This window comes from Canis aureus, chromosome 9 (assembly GCF_053574225.1).
Source record: "Canis aureus isolate CA01 chromosome 9, VMU_Caureus_v.1.0, whole genome shotgun sequence".
Lineage (NCBI taxonomy): Eukaryota > Metazoa > Chordata > Mammalia > Carnivora > Canidae > Canis > Canis aureus.
This window is the reverse complement of record NC_135619.1, coordinates 76,369,012-76,388,650: the sequence shown is the minus strand read 5'-3', so window position 1 is coordinate 76,388,650 and position 19,639 is coordinate 76,369,012. Positions and strand designations below refer to the sequence as shown.

At 51.3% G+C, this 19,639-nt stretch overlaps 1 gene segment (V, D, J or C); it reads left to right on the top strand.

Annotated features, from left to right (window-relative positions):
- LOC144321264 (immunoglobulin gamma-1 heavy chain-like) overlaps window positions 1-3,474 on the top strand; it is a 74,996-nt gene extending 71,522 nt beyond the window's left edge. The window contains 4 exon segments of the C gene segment in view: window positions 1,803-2,093; window positions 2,383-2,439; window positions 2,566-2,895; window positions 3,002-3,474. Of these exon segments, the coding sequence occupies window positions 1,803-2,093; window positions 2,383-2,439; window positions 2,566-2,895; window positions 3,002-3,330 (1,007 nt within the window).
- The last annotated feature ends 16,165 nt before the right edge of the window (window positions 3,475-19,639 follow it).

The following is a 19,639-nucleotide window of genomic DNA, read 5'->3' as shown; positions in this document are numbered from 1 at the left end:
AGCAGGGGAGCTGGTTAAGGTGCGCAGGGCAGGTGGGGCAGGGGTCACTGCAGGAGCTCAGGCAGCAGGGGAGCTGGTGTAGGGGAGCAGGGCAGGTGGGGAGCAGGAGTGGCAGGGTTTACCCCAAGAGCTCAGGGATCAGGGGAGCTGGTGCAAGACAGCAGGGGCAGATGGGGACAGGAAGTGCAGGGGTCACCCCAGGAGACCAGGGAGAAGGGATCGGGTGCAGGTGAGCAGAGCAGTAGGGGAGCAGGAGGGGAAGGGGTCACCCCAGGAGCTCAGGCAGCAGGGAGCTAGTGCAGATGAGCAGGGCAGGTGGGGAGCAGGAGGGGCAGGGGTCACCCCAGGAACCCAGAAGCAGGGGAGCAGGTGCAGGGGAGCAGGGGTAAGCGGGGAAGCAGGTGGTTCATGAATCACCCCAGGATCTCAGGGAGCAGGGGAGCAGGTGCAGGGGAGCAGGACAGGTGGGTAGCAGGAGGGGCAGGGGTCACCCCAGGATCTCAGGAAGCAGGGGTGCAGGTGCAGGGGAGCAGGGCAGGTGGAGAGCAGGAGGGGCAGGGGTGCTCAGATCTCAGCTCAGCGAAGCCCAGGAACATGCCCCATCTCAGAGGCCCAGGGGGGCAGGGAGGTGCCACCTTGTTCCAAAATTTCAGCACCAAGGCCTGAGCGCCCAGCGGGGCTGCACAGTGCAGCGGCTGAGCCGGCGCCGCCCATGGAGGGCTGAGGGTCAGGGCAGCTGAGCCTCCTGGACTCAGGGAGTGTGAGGCAGTGAGGCCGGGTGGGGAGCAGAGCCTCACCAGGAAGACCTTGGAGCCCAGGGGAAGGGGGGCCACTCTAGGAATGAGTGAGCCACAGGTTTCCAGTAAGGGCAGCAGTGCAGTTCTGCAGACCTTGAGACCTGCCCGGGAGGAGGGTCAGGGCCAGCCGGGGGTCGGGGTGCAGGGCCGAGGATCCAGAGGTAGGAGAACAAGGGGCCCATGGGGAGCCCCAGGCAGGGCTGCCAGCCATGGTGGGCATGCGAGGGCAGCTTCAGGGCCCTGAGCTGAGCAGCGGGGCCCAGGGTCCAAGGGGACAAGCCGGCGGGTGGTGGCATCTGAGCTGCAGCCTACTTGCTGTCACCATGCAGGAGGAGACAGCCAGGGCAGGGCCACGCTCCCTCCCACCCCGAGGAGCGCACAGGCTCAGGGCAGCCCTGGGTGCGGGAGGCCTGTGGGAGCTGCCCGGGCCCCAGAGCAGGGGTGACAAAGGCTGGGGCCAAGACAGGAGCTGCCCTGAGGGACGTCAGGAAGCCATGCCTGGGACAGTCCCGACGGCTCGGGCAGGGACGGGATCCAGGCCCAGGTGCTTGGCTGCAGAGCTGACCCAGACATCGTGGAGCCTGGAGGGCACATGGCAGCCCGGGACGAGAGTTCTATCCTGAGCTCCATCCTGAGGGGTCTGGGCAGTGCAAATCCCTGCTGGGGCAAGACGCAGTTGGACGGGGATAGCAGGCCTGGGCTCAGGAGACCAGCAGGAGCCCACTGGGCGCAGGGCCCCCAGGTCAGGGCTCCCACAGAGGCTGTGGTCAGGTGGGGCAGCCAGAGAAAACCTGAATGGGGACCCAGTGGCCGAGGCCCTGGGGACGTGATCCAGGTGGTCACCCAGCACTGTCCAGGCCGATGAGTCCAGCTTCTGTGGCCACAGTGAGCTGGGCCGCAAGCCTGGTGTGCAGACTCCCTGAAGCATGTGGGCGTGGTGCTCAGAGCCACCCCAGGCCCGGCACCCCTGAGACCCTGGGGGTCTCACAGCCTCCTCTCTTGCAGCCTCCACCACGGCCCCCTCGGTTTTCCCACTGGCCCCCAGCTGCGGGTCCACTTCCGGCTCCACGGTGGCCCTGGCCTGCCTGGTGTCAGGCTACTTCCCCGAGCCTGTAACTGTGTCCTGGAATTCCGGCTCCTTGACCAGCGGTGTGCACACCTTCCCGTCCGTCCTGCAGTCCTCAGGGCTCTACTCCCTCAGCAGCATGGTGACAGTGCCCTCCAGCAGGTGGCCCAGCGAGACCTTCACCTGCAATGTGGCCCACCCGGCCACCAACACTAAAGTAGACAAGCCAGGTGAGACGTCAGACCTCAGAGAGGGGTCCACTCGGGGACAGGCTAGATCAGCTGTCCCTCCCAGACCCACGTCACCGGGGAGTCACCTCAGTGTCCCCGTCCTCAAGGCCTCCCCTTTCTGGGAAGGTGTCCTCTGGGAGTGGCTGCCTGGTCCAGATGACCACAGGCTGCATTCCCCACTGTATTCCCAGGACCCATTGGGTGCCACTGCTCGAGGGTCCCCTAAGTTCACCCCAAGACCTGTGCCCACACCAGGCCCCCAGTAACCCCCAGTCTGCTCTCTCTGCAGTGCTCAAAAGAGAAATTGGAGGAGTTCCTCGCCCACCTGATTGTCCCAAATGCCCAGGTGAGTCAGCAGGGCCCCGCTCTGCATCCCAAGCCGATGGTGCACACCCAGGCACAGCCTGATGGGCTAATGGGTGTTGGAGAAGTCCACCGAAGTGCTACCTCATCCTTTTGTCTTCCATTTTAGCCCCTGAAATGCTGGGAGGGCCTTCGGTCTTCATCTTTCCCCCGAAACCCAAGGACACCCTCTCGATTGCCCGAACACCTGAGGTCACATGTGTGGTGGTGGATCTGGACCCAGAAGACCCTGAGGTGCAGATCAGCTGGTTCGTGGACGGTAAGCAGATGCAAACAGCCAAGACTCAGCCTCGTGAGGAGCAGTTCAATGGCACCTACCGTGTGGTCAGTGTCCTCCCCATTGGCCACCAGGACTGGCTCAAGGGGAAGCAGTTCACGTGCAAAGTCAACAACAAAGCCCTCCCATCCCCGATCGAGAGGACCATCTCCAAGGCCAGAGGTAGGCAGCAGGGCATAGGGGCTGCAGGGAGGGAGAGTTGCCCTGTAAATTGATACCAGTCCTCCACCCTGATAGTGACCATCTGTGCTGATCCTTTACCCCATAGGGCAGGCCCATCAGCCCAGTGTGTATGTCCTGCCGCCATCCCGGGAGGAGTTGAGCAAGAACACAGTCAGCTTGACATGCCTGATCAAAGACTTCTTCCCACCTGACATTGATGTGGAGTGGCAGAGCAATGGACAGCAGGAGCCAGAGAGCAAGTACCGCACGACCCCGCCCCAGCTGGACGAGGACGGGTCCTACTTCCTGTACAGCAAGCTCTCTGTGGACAAGAGCCGCTGGCAGCGGGGAGACACCTTCATATGTGCGGTGATGCATGAAGCTCTACACAACCACTACACACAGAAATCCCTCTCCCATTCTCCGGGTAAATGAGCAACACGCCCGGCACCCAGCAAGCCCCCCACCCTTGGCTCTCAGGATCCCATGAGGATGCCTGAGCCCCCATCCCTGTGTACATAACCCCGGGTAGGCACCTGGCATGAAATAAAGCACCCAGTACTGCCCTGGGACCCTGCACGCTGTCATGGTTCTTTCCGGGACAGAGCTCAGGACACCCGGCACTGGGTGGTACGGGCAGGCCAGCTCTGAGTCTAAGGTGTCACCATTGGTGGGTGAGCTCTGCACCTCGAGTAGGGAGGGCTGCGCAGGCTGCCACAACGTGGGGCCAGGAGCTGCCTGAGCCTGGGGAGCGCACTTTGCCAGAGGTCCAGCCCCTGTGGGCCCTCAATCCAGCCAGAAGCTAGCCAGGGCTGGGGTGTGTGGATGGGGATGGCAGGAGTTGTCCCCTCCAGGAACCCTCAGGGAAATGAGCACGCAAACCTTCCCACCTCTGTACCGAGTTGTGGGACACTGGCCTGTCCTCATGCCCTGGGCTCCCTGTCCCCTGAGCCTGCGGAGAGCTCTGCTTGGTAGCTGTGTCAACACAGTAGCCATGCTTGTCCTGTCAGGAAGGGACAGGCCCTATTTGCCCTCAGACATGACACTCCATCCATGTACAGTCCCCCACCCTACCTCCAGTGAGGAGGTCCCACCTGAGTTCATCGCCCCTGGACCAGGCCCATCCACTCATGGGGACACTCACCCCGTGCCCCAGTGGGGCAGAGGCAGGTGGCCCTGAGTGCCCAGGGGAGGGACAATTGGAGACCTCCATATGGACATTGAGTCCAGATCCATTGAAAACAAGCCCATCGTGCTGAGCACCGCCACCTTCTCAGTAACACACACAGACACACAGACACACACACACACACACACAGAGAGACACACACACACAGACCTTATACCCTGGGTCCCACACAGGACCAACTGCAGTGCCCAGAGAAGAGCCAGTCTTAGGAACCCTCACCATGGGCAACACCCTGGTCCCCACCCCTTCCAATGCCCATCAGCTGCTCAGCAGCTCATCCACACAGTGTCCACACCGACCTGCCCTCCTCTGCCCCAGGGAACCTACACCCCCTCTTGACGTGCACAAAACCCCCACAACCCAACTTATCCTGATGCTCTCACACACTTGTTCACTAGGGACACTCCCTGTCACTCTGGGCCCTTCTTTATTCTCCGCTGACCCTCCCACAAGGGCCTGGACCCCCAGGGAAAGAGGAGGTGTGGCAGTCAAGGCACCTTCTCCCCACAGGGTCCAGCACAGGGCAGAGCAGAGAGGGAGTGGGTCCTCCACTGGCCTGGCCCAAGCGGTAGGGCTGGGGTGCTGAGGCTGGCACCCAGGGTTGTAGAGGGCTGTGACTGTCCCTCAGGGAATCTGCCCCTCTGCCGGCCCAGTACTGACCACCCCCTTCCTGTCCAGAGCTGATCCTGGATGACAGCTGTGCTGAGGACCAGGACGGGGAACTGGACGGGCTGTGGACCACCATCTCCATCTTCATCACCCTTTTCCTGCTCAGCGTGTGCTACAGCGCCACTGTCACCCTCTTCAAGGTGGGCACACCCATACTGTCCCCGGACTATAGCCCACTGTCCCATCACTGTCCTCACCATGTGCCTGCACGGACCCCACAATGACATGCTGACTCCACTCTGTTGGCATATTGACTCTGCTGTGCACCCACTTCCCCTCCCTATCCACACAATGTCCCCACACTGTCCCCTCATTGTCCCCACTCTGTCCCCACACTGACTCCTCACTGTCCCCTCACTCACTCATCACTGTATCCATTGTCTCATTTCTGTCCCCACACCATCCCCACACTGCCTCTTCATGGTCCCAACGCTGACTCCTCACTGTCTACATACTATACTCATACTGCCCCCTCTTGATCCCTCACTGTCCCCTGATGTCCCATCATTATCCCTCACTGCCCTCTCATTGTGTCCCACTCTCCCCACTCTGTCCCCTTTCTCCTCCCTGTCTCCTCACAGTTCCAACACTCCTCTCACTTTCCCCTCACTGTCCCCACACAGTCCCCACCCTCTCTCCTCATTTCCCCGCCACTGTCCCTTCTTTCTCCTCAATGTCCCCACAAAGTCCCCCCACTGTCTCTTCACTGTCGCCACAAAGTACCCTCACTGTCACCTCACTATCCCAATGCTGTCCCTCAAAATCCCCCACAAAGTCCCCTCACTGTCTCCGCACTGTCTCCTCACTATCCCCACACTGTCCCCACACTGTCCTGTCACTGTCTCTTCAATGTCTCCTCACTATCCCCCCACCGTTCCCTTCTGTCACCACACTTTCCCAAACTATCCTGTCACCATTCCCACAATGTCCCTAACTGTCCGCTTATTGGCCCGTCACTATCCTCTCACTGACACCTCATAGTCCCCACACCATCCCCACATTCTGTCCTCACTGTCTCCTCACTCTCCCCTCACTGTTCCCACAAAGTCCCCTCACAGTCCTTTCACTGTCCCTCACAATCCCCACAAAATCCCCCCACTGTCTCCTCACTATCCCCATACTGTCCCTCACTGTCCCTAAAGTCTTATCATCTTCTCCTCACTATCCCCACACTGTCCCTTCACTGTCCCCACACTGTCCTCTCACTGTCTTCTCACTATCCCCACACAGTCCTCTCACTGTCTTCTCACTGTCCCCACACTATCCCTACACAGTCTCCTCACTGTTCCTCACTGTTCCCTCACTCTCACCACAGTGTCCCAAACGCTGTGCTCACTTATGCCTCACTGTCCCCATACTGTTCCCTCATATTGTCCTCACTGCCTCCTCACTATCCCCTCACTGTCACCACAAAATCCCCTCACAGTCCCCTCACTGTCCCCAAACAATCCCTCACTGTCCCCACAATGAACCCAAAATGTCCTCTCACTTATGCTTCACTGTCCCCACACCGTCCCATCATCTGTCCTCACTGTCTCCTCACTAACCTCTCACTATCCCCACAAAGTCCCCTCAAACTTCCCTCATTGTCCAAACAATCCCCACAAAGCCCCCCTCACTGTCTCCTCACTATCTCCACACTGTCGCTTCTCAGTCCCAACCTTGTCCTCTCACTGTCTGCTCCCTCTCCCCACACTGTCCCCTCCAGGATCCCCTCACAATACCTAGCCTTGGGGGCAGGAGCTTGGTCATGGAGGGAGGCAGTCTGTGGGGGTCCAGGCCAAGCTCACACCCTCCCCTCCCTGATGCAGGTGAAGTGGATCTTCTCATCAGTGGTGGAGCTGAAGCGCACGATTGTCCCCGACTACAGGAATATGATCGGGCAGGGGGCCTAGGGCCAGCCCTCTGGGAAGGATGTCCAGAACTGCCCTAGACCCCATGTACAAAACGGGTGCCTAGGTGTGTACCGCTTGGCCTGCTGCCAGGCCTGCTCCTCTGCCATCTGACCTTGCCACCCTCTGACCTCACAGCCACCCTGGGTTTTCACCTCCACCATCTGGCCTCATGGCCACTATGGGCTGCATCCTGACCCCTGGTCCACTGTTTGGAGAACCAAGGGAACAAAAAGAATGCCTCCAACCTGAGCTGATGGACGCCTGCTGGCCCCTCCTAGCAGCCACCAAGATACACCTGGGACCATGTGGACACTGAGGCATAGGGCAGTATGGCTCTCAGGGGATGGCCCCTGGGTAGACCAGCATGTTGATCCCCCAAGAGGCAGATGGCAGTGAGTCCAGTGTCTATCTGGGCAGGGTATGGCCTCTGTGCACACCCTATCCAGACCAGGCTCCAGAATGCAGGATGTCCCCAGACAGGCACGTTCTGGCATGTTGAGAGGAAGCCATGGGTCGCTGTCACCCAAACGGAAACTCCTGATGTGTTGCTAATGGTCAGTCACGTCTTCTCCAGAAGGAGGAGATCATAGTGAGAGGGCCCGGGCCTGAGGCTGCTGCAGAAGCCCCACAGCTGCTGGATGACAACACTTGGGGAAGCAGTGATGTCACCCAGACAGGCCTCCTGGAGAGGGGCCTGCTGACCTGGTCCCAGGCAGGAGGACACAGGCTCCATGGACAGAGCTGGAGGATCTTGGAGGGCCAAGGCAGCAGACCAAGCCCACTCTGTCCTGTGGCCTGGACCTGAGTCCCATGGGGCAGGAACTCCTGCTAGCTTGCAGTTCCGGGGAAGTAGCAGGGGTCAGAGAGAGTGCCCATGGCCATGGGTAATGGCTGGGGAACCCCAAGGCCTGGATCTCTGCCTGTCCTAGAGCTACTGCCAGGTGGGAGCCCCTACATGGCCTGAGACAGCCGTGCCCGGAGGAGAAGCAGAGCCCCCGTACCCCCTGGGAGAGAATGTGCAGGGATCATGCAAATGAAAGCCACTCTTGTAGCTTGGCTAGCTTGTTTTAATCTCTTTACATTTCTGGAGCTTATTAATTCCTTACAATTTCTTTCTTTTCTTGAAGACAATAAAATCTTTAAAAATTCCAGAAATCACTGGGGAAAGGCTTCCTCTGTCGATGGGCGAGTGAAATCCACAGCCATGCCACATCATGCATTGGCTCCCTCCAGCCGTAGGAATTGGGTGGAGAGCAGACCCAGCCTGGGGCTGGAGGCACAATGGCTGCCCGCCTTGGACGTGGACAGAGCAACGGACATGTGTTGGGTGTGTATTAGTTAGTACAGGCTGCCAGACAAAGATCCCGATTCTGGCATCTTAAACCACATGCATTTATGCTTTCACAGTCCTAGTAGCCGGCAGTGGGAGATAGATACATGCCTCACAGGGCCCCTCTCCATGTCCTCCCTGGCCGACCTCCTATACTGCCCATATCCTGACACCTGCTCTTACAAATACAGAAGTTCATGTGGAAGAACAGCAATGCTGATGGGGCTAATGACCTCCTTTCACCTTGCTACCTCTCAAAGAACCCATCTCAAATGCAGCCACAATCTGAGGTTCAGGGTCACGACACAAGACTTGAATTTGGGGGACATATTTAGGCCAATGCAGGCTGGTTGTGTCCAGGCACAAGTACCAGATGGGATCACTGGTGAAGGCCAGGACAGGCAAGGCCATGGGGAGAGCATTGGCAAAGGTAAGCAAAGCAGGACACCAGTCAAGTGATCAGGGCACTGGGTCAGGAGAGACCCTAAGGGGATGTTGTGTGAACTCCACCTGGGGACAGAGTGACTGTGTTTTCCAGGTAAACAAGGAGTGAGGGTAGGCAGGGCACCAATGAATACTCAAGAAGGGTTGTTCACACGCAGGTCTACTCAGGCCGCAGATCCAGGGCCAGCAATTACAGAGTCGAGATTCTGGCCTTGTGGTGACTGGGAGGTCTCAGGTCCAAGAGAGATGCCCCTGGATCATAGGGGACACACACTACTCAGAGGCAGAGGCAGGACGATACTTCCCAGCTCTTTCAAGTAAAGTATCCAGGGAAGGGACGTGGGTTTATTGGCAGCATTGGGCCTCCCCAGGCCAGCATGAGGCCGAGGGGCCAGGAGCCAAGCCACTGTCCATTCTGCCCGCCAGTGGGAGTGGGGAGTGGGCTCTGAGTCTGCAGTCCGATAGTGAAGCCTGAGGCCCAGGAAGAACACAGATCTTGATCAGCATGGCCGCGGCCCCCTGGGCTGGTAAGGAAACACCCTTCCAGATCCCTGTGGGTGACAGGGAATTGTCTGCAGAACAGGGGCTGTCTCACCAGTGGTCAGGGTGGCAGGAGGGGCAGCCACAGACTCCTGACCTGGGACCCACGATTTACGTGCCACAGAGAGCACATCCAGGAGAATGACCCAGTCCTCAGGGACCCTGGAGGCTCCAGGTTACCATCCTGAGGCTCACACCCACCCTCCAGCCCCTTCATACTACACATCTACCTGAGAAGCCAATTTGCCAGTGGCCACACAGCCTGCCCAGCCCCCTCCTACTCTGCGTGCCAGCACCTGCCCCATTCCTATTCCCTGGAACAATGATCATCCCACTTCCCACCCACCACTCCCAAGGGTATGGCAGGATCTCCCATAACAGGAGGAGCCCATGTCCTCCTTGCCAACACCAAGCCCAGACAGAACTACACTCTCACCCTCAGGGCTATGATGCCTACCCTGTGACTACTACTGCTCACAGGCTCTAGGGCTTCCAAATGTGACCCTCAAATATTGTCCAAGCACACAGACACCCTTCACATCTCCACATGCATCCTATCACCCACACACAGTATGTGAGACTTACACAAGCTTCAGAGACTATGCATCAAACAGCACAAGAGTAACAGACCAGAGGAAATAGATGAGAAGTAGGAGATAGAGACCCAGCATAACAGACCCAGGAAGAGAAGGATGAGAGTCAAAGGAAAGAGACCCAGAGTCACACAAACAGGAGGAGAATGAAGAGAAGTAGGTGATAGAGGCCCAGAGTCAAAGAACCATGAAGAGAAAGATGGGAACTAAGAGATAGAGACCCAGAGTTAAAGGACCAAGAGAAGAGTGAGTAGTTGCAGATACAGACCCAGAGTCACAGAACTAGGAGGTGAATGATGAGAGGTAAGAGATAGAGACCCAGAGGCCCAGAATCAGAAGATTGATGAGTGGTAAGTGATAGAGACCAAGAGTCAAGAACCTGGAGGTAAATGATGAGGAGAGACAGAGACCCAGAGTCACTGATCCAGAAGTTAGATGAGCAGTAAGAGATAGAGACCCCATGTCACACAGCCAGGAGGAGATTGATGAGAGGTAAGAGATAAGACCCAGAGACACAGAGCCAAGAGTAGCTTGATGATTGTATGAGAAAGAGACACAGGTCAAATAACCAGGAGGAGAAATGAGAGCTAAGAGATAGAGGCATGAGTCACAGAAGTGGGAGGAGTAGATGAGCGGTGAGAGACAGAGACCCAGAGTCACAGAACAGGAGGAGATTGTTGAGAGGTAAGAGTTAGAGACCCAGAGTCACACAAGCAGGAGGCAAGTGGTGAGAGGTAGAGATAGAGAACCAGAATCACAGAGCAGGAGGACATGGAAGAAAGTAAGAGAAAGAGACCCAGAGTTGCAGAAAACATTTAGAGAAATGAGAAGTAAGAGATAGAGACCATGGATCACAGAAGCAGGAGGAGAGTGATGAGAAAAAAGAGATAAAGATCCACAGTTATAGAACCAAGAGAAGGATGAGAGGTTGCAGATACAGACCCAGAGTCATAGAACCAGGAGGTGATGGATGAGAGGTAAGAAATAGAGACCCATACAATGGAATATTACTCAGCTATTAGAAATGACAAATACCCACCATTTGCTTCAACGTGGATGGAACTGGAGGGTATTAGGCTGAGTGAAGTAAGCCAGTCGGAGAAGGACAAACATTATATGTTCTCATTCATTTGGGGAATATAAATAATAGTGAAAGGGAATATAAGGGAAGGGGGAAGAAATGTGTGGGAAATATCAGAAAGGGAGACAGAACGTAAAGACTGCTAACTCTGGGAAACGAACTAGGGTGGTAGAAGGGGAGGAGGGCGGGGGGGTGGGAGTGAATGGGTGACGGGCACTGGGGGTTATTCTGTATGTTAGTAAATTGAACACCAATAAAAAATAAATTAAAAAAAAAGAAATAGAGACCCAAAATCACAGAACCATGAGATGAATAATGAGGAGTAAGAAATAGAGACCTAAAATCACATAACCAGGAGGTGAATGATGAGAGGTAAGAGATAGGGTCCCAAAGTCCCAAAGTCACAGAGCAAGGAGGGGATTTTTGAGAGGTAAGAGATAGAGACCCAGACTCAAATAACCAGAAGTAGAACTGAGAGGTAAGAGATTGAGTCCTGGAGTCACTAAAACTAGTAGAGATGAGAAGTAAGAAAGACCCAGGGTCACAGAATCAGAAGGAGACTGATGAGAGCTAAGAGATAGATATCCAGGACCACAGAGCAGGTGGAGATCGATGAGAGGTAGAGATTGTGACCCAGACACATAGAAGCCGGAGGAAATGATGACAGGTAAGATTTATAGACCCGGAGTCACAGAATCAGGAAAAGACAGATGAGAAGTAAGATAAAGAAACACAAGAGTCAAGAACCAGGAGGTAAATGATAAGAAGTATGAGATAGAGACATAGAGTCACACAAACAGGAGGAGAAAGATACGAGGTAAAATAGAAACCTAGAGTCAAGAACTAGGAGGTGAATGACAAGATGTAAGAGATAGAGACCTTGAGTCACAAAACCAAGAGGGAATAATGAGAAGCAGGAGATAGAGATCCAAAATCACAGAATCATGGGGGGAATGATGAGTGGTAAGAGGAGTAGTCCCATGTTTGAGAACCATGAAGTGAATGATGAGAGTTAAGATATAGAGACTTAGAGTCACAAAACAAGGAGAAACTTATGAGAGGTAAGAGATAGACACCCAACCTTTGGGTGAGGTCACAGAACCTTTGGGTGAGGGATGAGAGGTAAGATATAAAGACCCAGGGATCCCTGGGTGGCGCAGCGGTTTGACGCCTGCCTTTGGCCCAGGGCGCGATCCTGGAGATCCGGGATCAAATCCCACGTCAGGCTCCCGGTGCATGGAGCCTGCTTCTCCCTCTGCCTGTGTCTCTGCCTCTCTCTCTCTCACTGTGTGCCTATCATGAATAAATAAAATTAAAAAAAAAGATATAAAGACCCAAAGTCACAGAACCATGAGGTGAATAATGAGGGGTAAGAAATGGAGACCCAGGGTTGAATAACCAGGAGGTAAATGATGAGAAGTAAGAGATAGGGCCCAAAGTCACAGAGCAAGGAGGAGATTTATGAGAGGTAAGAGATAGAGGCCCAGAGTCAGACAACCAGGAGACAAATGATGAGAAGTAAGAGATTGAGGTCAAGAGTCAAACAAGCAGAAGAGTGATGAGAGATAAGAGATAGTGATTCAAGTCACAGAACTGGGTGGAGGGCATGATTGGTAAGATATAGAGAGCCAGAGTGAGAGAGCCAGAAGGAGATTGATGATAGGTAAGAGAATGAGACCTGAGTCACATAAGCAGGAGGCAAATGATGAGAGGTAAGAGATAGAGACCCTGAGTCCGAGTGCCAGGAGGAAATTGATGAGAGTAAGAGAAAGAGACCCAGATTCAAATAACCAGGAGTAGAATTGAGAGGTAAGAGATGGAGACCCAGCATCATCAAACCATGTAGAGGCATGAAAAGTAAGACATAGAGACCCAGGGTCACAGAACCAGCAAGAGACAGATCAGAGGTAAGAGATAGATACCCAGAGTTCAGAACCAGGAGGAGAATGATGAGAGGTAAGAGATAGCGGGTTCACAGAACAAGAGGATATTGATGAGAGGTAAGAGATGAGACCCAGGGTCATATAGCCAGGAGGAGTTGAATAAGAGGTAAGAGATTGTGACTCAGAGACTAAGAACCAGGAGGAAATGATGAGAAGTAAGAGGTAAAGACCTGAGTCACAGAACCAGGAAGAGACAGATGAGAAGAAAGAGATAGAGACCCAGGGTCACAGAACAAGGAGAGAATGATGAGAGGTACAAGATAGATCCAGAGTTAAGAAGGAAGAGATGAATGATGAGAAGTATGAGATAGAGATCCAGAGTCACACAAAAAGTTGGAGAATGATGAGATGTAAGAGAAACCCAGAGTCAAAAACCAGGAGTTGAATGTAAGGGAGAGAGACACAGAGTCAAACCAGGATGTAAATGATGAGATGTAAGAGATAGAGACTTTGAGTCACAAATCCAAAAGAGAATGATGAGAGGTGAGAGGTAAGAGATAGAGACCCAAGGTCACAGAATGAAGAGAAGGTCACAAGGTCAGAGAATGAAGGCATGTAATATATAGGGACCCAGAGTCAAGAACCAGGAGTAGAATGATGTGAGGTAAGAAATAAAGACCCAGAGTCACAGAACAAGGAAGAGAATAATGAGAGGTAAGAGATAGAGATCCAGGGACACAGAACAAGCAAGAGACAGATCAGAGGTAAGAGATTCACAGTGTTCAGAAACAGGAGGAGATTGATGAGCAGTAAGAGACCTAGTAGCAAAGAGCCTGAAAGAAATGGTTAGAGGTAAGAATTACAGACTCACAGTCATGTAAACAGGAAGAGACAGATGAGAAGTAAGAGATAGAGACTCAGGATCACAGAACCAGGAGGAGAGAGATGACAGGTAAGAGATAGAGATTCAGAGTAACAGACCAGGAGGAGTTTGATGAGAGGTAAGAGATAGAGAGCCAGGGTAAAAGAACCAGCAGGAGATAGATCAGAAATAAGAGATATATACCAAGGGTCACAGACCTAGGAGGTGAAGATGAGAGGTACGACATGGAGACCCATGGTCACAGAAGCAGGAGCAGATTGGTGAAAGTTATTAGATAGAGACCTACAGTCACACAAAAAGGAGAATTTGAGAAGTAAGAGTTAGAGACCCAGTGTCACAGAACCAGGAGAGACTGATGAGAGGTAAGATATAGAGACCCAGAGTCACAGGACAGGAGGAGACTGATGAGAGGTAAGAGAGAGAGACCCAAAGTCACAGAACCACAGATGAATAATAAGAGGTAGAAATAGAGATCCAGAGTCACAAAACAAGGAGTTGAATGATGAGACCTAGAGTCACAAAAAAGGAGGAGAATTGAGAAAATGAGTGGGAAATATCAGTGAGGGAGACAGAACATGAGAGACTCCTAACTCTGGGAAATGGGACAAGGGGTAGTGGAAGGGGAGGTGGTCAGGGGGATGGGGTGCCTAGGTGATGGGCACTGAGTGGGGCATTTGATGGGATGAGCACTGGGTGATATGCTATATATTGGCAAATAGAACTCTAATAAAAAATATACAAAAAAAGGAGGAGAATTTTGAGAAGTAAGATATGTACCCAGTGTCACAGAACCAGAAGAAACTATTGAGAGGTAAGAGATAGAGACACAGAGTCACACAAGCAGAAGAAGAATGATAAGAGGTAAGAGATAGTGACCCAGAGCCATAGAACTGGGAGCCATAGGACTGGTAAGCAATAGAGACCAGGAGTCGCAAACCAGGAGAAGATGATGAGAGGTAAGAGATAGAGACATAGAGTCACACAAAAAGGAGGAGAATTTTGTGAAATAATAAAGAGGGAAACCCAGTGTCCCAGAACCAGGAGAGACAAATAAGGGTAAGAGAGACTTGAGTCACACAAGCAGGAGGCAAATGATGAGCGGTAAGAGATAGACTTCGGAGTCACAGAGCCAGAAAGAGACAGATGAAAATTAAGAGAGAGACCCAGGGTAACAGAACCAGGAGGAGATTGATGAGAGGTAAGAGATAAAGACCCAGGGTCAAAGAACCAGCAGGAGACAGATCAAAGGTAAGAGATAGAGACTGAGGAGATGAATTAGTTCTCTTACAGAACCAGGAGATGAATTGATAGAGGTAAGAGAGAGAGACCCAGAATCAAATCAATAATAGTATCAAATATCAAAAAAAAGCATAGTTCTAAAGTGAAAATGCAGAATTTCTATGAATAAGACTGAACAAGAGAGAATATTTGGGGGGTTTTGTATATTTTTTTGGAGTTCAATATGCCAACATACAGCATAACACCCAGTGCTCATCCATCAGGTTCCCCCCTCAGAACCATCACACAGTCACCCCCACCCCCCCGCCCACCTCCCCTTCCATCACCCCTTGTTTGTTTCCCAGAGTTAGGAGTCTCTCATGTTCTGTCACCCTCACTGATATTTCCCACTCATTTAGAGAGAATATTTGAATACAAGGAGCTACATACCATACTGCTGAATGAGAAAATAAAATGTTTTAGAGATTGCATTTCTTACCAAATTCACATAAAGGTTTAACTTAGTCCTAATCAAAACCATAAGAGACACTTAACTATAGGAAATAAACTGAGGGTTGCTGGAGGGGAAGTGGGTTGGGGGACAGGGTAACTGAGTGATGGGTATTGAGGGGAGGCACTTGATGGAATGAGCAATGAGTGTTATATGCAACTGATGAATCGTTAAATTCTACCTCTGAAACTAATAAAACACTATATGTTAATTAAATTGAATTTAAATCAAAACATTAAAAAAGGGATGCCTGGGTGGCTCAGCAATGAGCATATGCCTTTGGCCCAGGGTGAGATCCAGGAAACTGGGATCGAGTCCCACATTGGGCTCCTTGCAGGGAGCCTACTTCTCCCTCAGCCTATGTCTTTGTTTCTGTCTCTGTCTCCCTCTCTTTCTCTCTTGCTGTGTCTCTCATGAATAAATAAATATAAGTCTTTAAAAAGTAAATAGGGGGAGGAGCAAGATGGCGGAAGAGTAGGGTCTCCAAATCACCTGTCTCCACCAAACTACCTAGAAAACCTTCAAATTATCCTGAAAATCTATGAATTCGGCCTGAGATTTAAAGAGAGACCAGCTGGAATGCAACAGTGAGAAGAGTTCGCGCTTCTATCAAGGTAGGAAGACGGGGAAAAAGAAATAAAGGAACAAAGGCCTCCAAGGGGGAGGGGCCCCGCAAGGAGCCGGGCTGAGGCCGGGGCGAGTGTCCCCAGGACAGGAGAGCCCCGTCCCGGAGGAGCAGGAGCTGCACCGACCTTCCCGGGCGGAAAGGGGCTCGCGGGGAGTTGGAGCAGGACCCAGGACGGCGAGGATCTCCTCGGGTTCCCGGGGACAGTAACAGAGCAACTGCGCGCCCAGGAGAGTGCGCCGAGCTCCCTAAGGGCTGCAGCGCGCACGGCGGGGCCCGGCGGGACCCGGAGCAGCTCGGAGGGGCTCGGGCGGCAGCTCCGCGGAGGGGGCTGCGCGACGGGAGCAGCTCGGAGGGGCTCGGGCGGCGGCTCCGCGGAGGGGGTTGCGCGGCCCGGGAGCGCGAATCCAACAGCGCAGGCTCCGGAGCACAGGGCGCCGGGACGCAGCCCAGGATCCCGCCTCCCCCGGGACAGGCAGAGGCCGGGAGGGCCCAGGACAGCGAGGACGCTCCTGCCCCAGCTGAGCAGATCAGCGGCCCCGCCCAGAGCCTCCAGGCCCTGCAGACGGAGTTCCTGCCGGAGCTGAATCCAGGTTTCCAGAGCTGCCCCGCCACTGGGGCTGTTCCTCCTGCGGCCTCACGGGGTAAACAACCCCCACCGAGCCCTGCACCAGGCAGGGGCACAGCAGCTCCCCCAACTGCTAACACCTAAAAATCAGCACAACAGGCCCCTCCCCCAGAACACCAGCTAGACGGACAAATTCCAGGAGAAGCCAAGGGTCTTAAAGAACACAGAATCAGAAGATACTCCCCGGTGGTTCTTTTTTTGTTTTGTTTTGTTTTGTTTTGTTTTGTTTTGTTTTGTTTTGTTTTGTTTTTGTTTTGTTTTGCTTTTTGATTTGTTTCCTTCCCCCACCCTCTTTTTTTCTCCTTTCTTTTTCTTTCTGTTTTTCTTCTTTTTTTTCCGTTTTTTTTTCTCTTTTTCTTCCCTTTTTTTTTCTTCTCTTTCTCTTTTCTTTGCTTCTTTCTCTCCTCTCTTTTTCTCTTTTTCCCAATACAATTTGCTTTTGGCCACTCTGCACTGAGCAAAATGACTAGAAGGAAAACCTCACCTCAAAAGAAAGAATCAGAAACAGTCCTCTCTCCCACAGAGTTACAAAATCTGGATTACAATTCAATGTCAGAAAGCCAATTCAGAAGCACTATTATACAGCTACTGGTGGCTCTAGAAAAAAGTATAAAGGACTCAAGAGACTTCATGACTGCAGAATTTAGAGCTAATCAGGCAGAAATTAAAAATCAATTGAATGAGATGCAATCCAAACTAGAAGTCCTAACGACGAGGGTTAACGAGGTGGAAGAACGAGTGAGTGACATAGAAGACAAGTTGATAGCAAAGAGGGAAACTGAGGAAAAAAGAGACAAACAATTAAAAGACCATGAAGATAGATTAAGGGAAATAAACGACAGCCTGAGGAAGAAAAACCTACGTTTAATTGGGGTTCCCGAGGGCGCCGAAAGGGACAGAGGGCCAGAATATGTATTTGAACAAATTCTAGCTGAAAACTTTCCTAATCTGGGAAGGGAAACAGGCATTCAGATCCAGGAAATAGAGAGATCCCCCCCTAAAATCAATAAAAACCGTTCAACACCTCGACATTTAATTGTGAAGCTTGCAAATTCCAAAGATAAGGAGAAGATCCTTAAAGCAGCAAGAGACAAGAAATCCCTGACTTTTATGGGGAGGAGTATTAGGGTAACAGCAGACCTCTCCACAGAGACCTGGCAGGCCAGAAAGGGCTGGCAGGATATATTCAGTGTCCTAAAGGAGAAGAACATGCAACCAAGAATACTTTATCCAGCAAGGCTCTCATTCAAAATAGAAGGAGAGATAAAGAGCTTCCAAGACAGGCAGCAACTAAAAGAATATGTGACCTCCAAACCAGCTCTGCAAGAAATTTTAAGGGGGACTCTTAAAATTCCCCTTTAAGAAGAAGTTCAGTGGAATAGTCCACAAAAACAAAGACTGAATAGATATCATGATGACACTAAACTCATATCTCTCAATAGTAACTCTGAATGTGAACGGGCTTAATGACCCCATCAAAAGGCGCAGGGTTTCAGACTGGATAAAAAAGCAGGACCCATCTATTTGCTGTCTACAAGAGACTCATTTTAGACAGAAGGACACCTACAGCCTGAAAATAAAAGGTTGGAGAACCATTTACCATTCGAATGGTCCTCAAAAGAAAGCAGGGGTAGCCATCCTTATATCAGATAAACTAAAATTTACCCCAAAGACTGTAGTGAGAGATGAAGAGGGACACTATATCATACTTAAAGGATCTATTCAACAAGAGGACTTAACAATCCTCAATATATATGCTCCGAATGTGGGAGCTGCCAAATATATAAATCAATTATTAACCAAAGTGAAGAAATACTTAGATAATAATACACTTATACTTGGTGACTTCAATCTAGCTCTTTCTATACTCGATAGGTCTTCTAAGCAAAACATCTCCAAAGAAACGAGAGCTTTAAATGATACACTGGACCAGATGGATTTCACAGATATCTACAGAACTTTACATCCAAACTCAACTGAATACACATTCTTCTCAAGCGCACATGGAACTTTCTCCAGAATAGACCACATATTGGGTCACAAATCGGGTCTGAACCGATACCAAAAGATTGGGATTGTCCCCTGCATATTCTCAGACCATAATGCCTTGAAATTAGAACTAAATCACAACAAGAAGTTTGGAAGGACCTCAAACACGTGGAGGTAAGGACCATCCTGCTAAAAGATAAAAGGGTCAACCAGGAAATTAAGGAAGAATTAAAAAGATTCATGGAAACTAATGAGAATGAAGATACAACCGTTCAAAATCTTTGGGATGCAGCAAAAGCAGTCCTAAGGGGGAAATACATCGCAATACAAGCATCCATTCAAAAACAGGAAAGAACTCAAATACAAAAGCTCACCTTACACATAAAGGAGCTAGAGAAAAAACAGCAAATAGATCCTACACCCAAGAGAAGAAGGGAGTTAATAAAGATTCGAGCAGAACTCAACGAAATCGAGACCAGAAGAACTGTGGAACAGATCAACAAAACCAGGAGTTGGTTCTTTGAAAGAATTAACAAGATAGATAAACCATTAGCCAGCCTTATTAAAAAGAAGAGAGAGAAGACTCAAATTAATAAAATCATGAATGAGAAAGGAGAGATCACTACCAACACCAAGGAAATACAAACGATTTTAAAAACATATTATGAACAGCTATACGCCAATAAATTAGGCAATCTGGAAGAAATGGACGCATTCCTGGAAAGCCACAAACTACCAAAACTGGAACAGGAAGAAATAGAAAACCTGAACAGACCAATAACCAGGGAGGAAATTGAAGCAGTCATCAAAAACCTCCCAAGACACAAGAGTCCAGGGTCAGATGGCTTCCCAGGGGAATTTTATCAAACGTTTAAAGAAGAAACCATACCTATTCTCCTAAAGCTGTTTGGAAAGATAGAAAGAGATGGAGTACTTCCAAATTCGTTCTATGAAGCCAGCATCACCTTAATTCCAAAGCCAGACAAAGACCCCGCCAAAAAGGAGAATTACAGACCAATATCTCTGATGAACATGGATGCAAAAATTCTCAACAAGATACTGGCCAATAGGATCCAACAGTACATTAAGAAAATTATTCACCATGACCAAGTAGGATTTATCCCTGGGACACAAGGCTGGTTCAACACCCGTAAAACAATCAATGTGATTCATCATATCAGCAAGAGAAAAGCCAAGAACCATATGATCCTCTCATTGGATGCAGAGAAAGCATTTGACAAAATACAGCATCCATTCCTGATCAAA